Here is a 3,474-nt window from a genome sequence, read left to right as displayed (position 1 = left end):
TTTTGGTCACAGAGTGTTATACAATCTTTTAAGAACCTCTAAATAGAAAGCTTGATAAATAGTCTGACCTGGTGGAACAAACTCCAAATTCACTATGAGTCAACATTTTCATCCATTCAGGAAGTTACTGGACGTCCAGAATGAGGTTTGCCATCAATAGACATTTCACCCTTTTTGAAATGAGAAAAACCACTCATACTTGAGTTTTTCCCATAACACTGTCCTTGTAAGCTGTGTTCAATATCACAGAAGTTTCTGTGGCAGTTTTCCTTAGCAGGAAACAAAACTTCACAGCCACACACCATCCTCTTAAATCGGCCATCACAAAACATGAGGTTCAAGAGAAACTGCTTTTACAAAAACTTCACTGTGACTAGAGAGAATCTTCCCAGGTGATGCCACTGGGGGCGCTAACTCAGAGCGAGTTGCTTGATGTTCACCTCGCAGGAAACAGGCGTACTGTGAAAGCTCGGCTCTGCCCAGTGCGGTTCCCTTTTTTTTGAAGAACAGCCTCATATATTTAGGTACACTTGTTTTTTTCAATCAAACACACACTACAGATCCATTTTCCTCTTATGCCATCATTGGAATTGATCCAAATAGCCAAATCAGGTATTACACATAGGTACTTTCACTATTGCAAATATGTTTTATTATGAAATTACATTGGTAATCTAGACCCTGAGGAATATATGAGATCGTAACATAACATTGACATGATCATAAGTCAGTTATGTTATAGTAATATTAACTTTAACTATATATTCTTGAGAACAAAACTGACATAGTTTCTTTTTCTTAATCAATTAACACTAAAATGAGCAGTTTTAGTAGTTTTAGTTTATGGATAATACCTTTACTAAACTTGATTCCTTTATAACACTGATGTAGAATTATGTATTATCAGGCGCTCTCTCAAGTGCCATATGCATATAAGTGTATACTAAATTTTAAAATCTGTGTAACTACCTAAGAGGTGAGCACTAAGTCTAGGCCCACTTTAACAGAGGGAGAAACACAGGAACACTGGTGTTGCACAATTTGTTAGTGAGTCTGGGGGTTAAAGTCATAGAAGCTCACTTCAGGGTCTACATACCTGCCTCGTGAGCAATGCTGGTGTTTTACGAACTAAATATTGCATCATCAGTTTTCCCCTGCAACATTACCCAGTCATCCCTAAGCCTCATTGAAGTCTGTTCTTTGCTTAGAATATGTCGAACTCTAGCAAAGCTAAAACAAACTCACTGCCATCAAGTTGTTTCCCACTCACAGGGACTCTATAAGACAGAGTAGAACTGATCCTTAGGTTTCTGAGTCTTTGAGGGAGTAGAAAGCCTCATCTTTCTCCTACGGGGTGGCTGGTGCTTTCGAAGTGCTGACCTCCAGGTCAGCAGCCCAAAGCATAATCCACTATGCCATTAGGGCTCCCTACCTCTAGCATGGGCCATTTATATAAAGATATTGACTAAACAATTTGGGCTGTTAACCTATATTTAAATTTATCAGCGTCATTCATTGTTTTTCTTTTTTAAAGGACTTATCTAAAGGTGTTGCTTCTTGCATTGTGTTGGCTTATTTTTGTGCAATATTGATTTTTGCATTCAGTTTAGTTGATTAATCAATCAAATGTTTGAGTGTATGTGAATACATGTGAGATGTAAAATGTAGATCTATGTCAGTTTTTAACAAATATCTCATTTATTGTTTTTTGAGGTGGATGGTCATGAAGTGGATTGCCAGTGTGAAGAACAAGGGTCTCTAGACTGGGAAGAAACCTTAAATGTTACCAGTGAGCATCTCAGGAATATTAATTAATGACAAATATCAATGATCGTGTGTGTGAAAAGTCTTGCCAGAAATATCTAATTATCGAAGTTTGTTAAATTCTTTGTTAAGATCTTGTACATATTTATACGAGCTTTATATTTCTTTGCATATTTTGAAGTCTGAATTAGAATTCACTACTGTTGTCTTTCGTTAGGAGTCAGAATTGACTCAGTGGCAGTGAGTTTGTTTGTGACTGCTGTGTTGTAGAATCAATGTATCCTTTTCTGGCTGAATTTGGCAAAACTCTTCTGAGAACCCTCAAGACAGCAAGTACTGTCTGATTGCAATAAATAGCTAATAATCAAAGAGTTTTTCCCACTGATTGTAACTCCCTTAAAGATTGGTAAAATCAGCATGGAGTTAGCAGTTCTAAAGAAGATAGTAATGTGTATGTTTTGGCCCTAACTTGGGGGGAAATTAAAGTCCTTGTGGAAAGGAGCTTATAGCAATTATAATAATGTCATTAAAATTAATCAGGCTAATATTTCCCTGCCCTACAGTTCACACTTTAACCAAAATCCATATTTTTAAATGTTGTAGATATCATCATCCTGGTTGTGGTTCTTGTGCTAGTTGTTGTCGGTGTTGGGGTTGTCATATTATTAATTCGTTACCAAAAATGTATTACGTTGAAGCAAGTCCAGAGGTAAGTGCATTTAGCATGCATTGAACATAAGCATTACTGAGAACCTATGAAACTGTAGACATAAAGGACACTTGACGGGGGGAGGAGGGATATAACCTTCTTGAGCAAGATCAGATGATGATCATGGGGTATCAAGCTTTTACATCGTTTGTTTTATCAAATGTGTATCCCAGAGGTTTCCAAACATTTCTGTACCCGAGAGTCAATTGGAGACCTTACAAAAATGACTAATGCCAGCTCCCATTTACAGACATTGTGATTTGTTATAGGTATGACTTAGACGTCAGTATTTTAAATACTTATCAATTATTTAATAACAGCCCTTGGTTTGTCACATTGCTGGTTTCAGCATTTAATTTCCTCCTTGGCAGCCCACCTGGAGATATACATGGAGTAGAGAATAAAGCATACTTTGGTGATGAGCCACAGACAAGAAATGATCCAGCCTTACCGGATATCCATCCCCTACACGTAAGGAGTATTAATTTGTAATGGTAAATTAATCACTAAAAAGAAATTACTTATGTATTTAATGTGAAATGAAAGATATAGAAGAATAATTTAGCATAACTCCATACAAATAAAGCTTTAACTCTATATTTAGGAGATTTGGGAAGGAGGGAAGATGTAGGAGATTGGGAAGGTGGAGAAAGGGAAGGAGGGCATTACTAAAGAATGAAACATGGAAAAAGCCAGTGTTTAATGCACAGCTGGAGACACAGATTAAATCCGAGAGTAATTTGTACTTTGTGAAAAAATATATGAACAGAGACCACTCATGTAAATCAGGGTAAAAGAATTCAGGTTATAAAAATCATCTCTCACTTTAATAAAATATGTTAGAAACCAGTAATAAGGAGGTAATGGGAAATCTCTGATTATGAATTAGACAACAAATTCAGAGGGCTCTATAGGTAAAAAAAAGTATTTGGAAGTAAATGAAAATGAAACAAAATGTAAAAAAATATAAGTGGAATGCAGCTAAAGCAGTAAAAGAAAAT

At 36.2% G+C, this 3,474-nt stretch overlaps 1 protein-coding gene across 1 annotated transcript in view; it reads left to right on the top strand.

Annotated features, from left to right (window-relative positions):
• ADAM7 (ADAM metallopeptidase domain 7) overlaps positions 1–2,965 on the top strand; it is a 57,214-nt gene extending 54,249 nt beyond the window's left edge. Inside the window, exons 16-18 of the mRNA XM_045286839.1 lie at positions 1,714–1,789; positions 2,368–2,473; positions 2,845–2,965. Coding sequence (XP_045142774.1) covers positions 1,714–1,789; positions 2,368–2,473; positions 2,845–2,965 — 303 coding nt within the window. The remainder of the gene's footprint in view (positions 1–1,713; positions 1,790–2,367; positions 2,474–2,844) is intronic.
• The last annotated feature ends 509 nt before the right edge of the window (positions 2,966–3,474 follow it).

The sequence above is a fragment of the Echinops telfairi genome, unplaced genomic scaffold (assembly GCF_000313985.2).
Source record: "Echinops telfairi isolate 266 unplaced genomic scaffold, ASM31398v2 ScPeMD7_9;HRSCAF=40, whole genome shotgun sequence".
NCBI classification, from domain to species: domain Eukaryota; kingdom Metazoa; phylum Chordata; class Mammalia; order Afrosoricida; family Tenrecidae; genus Echinops; species Echinops telfairi.
Note: the sequence above shows the minus strand (reverse complement) of the source record. Positions and strands in the feature narration are given on the sequence as shown.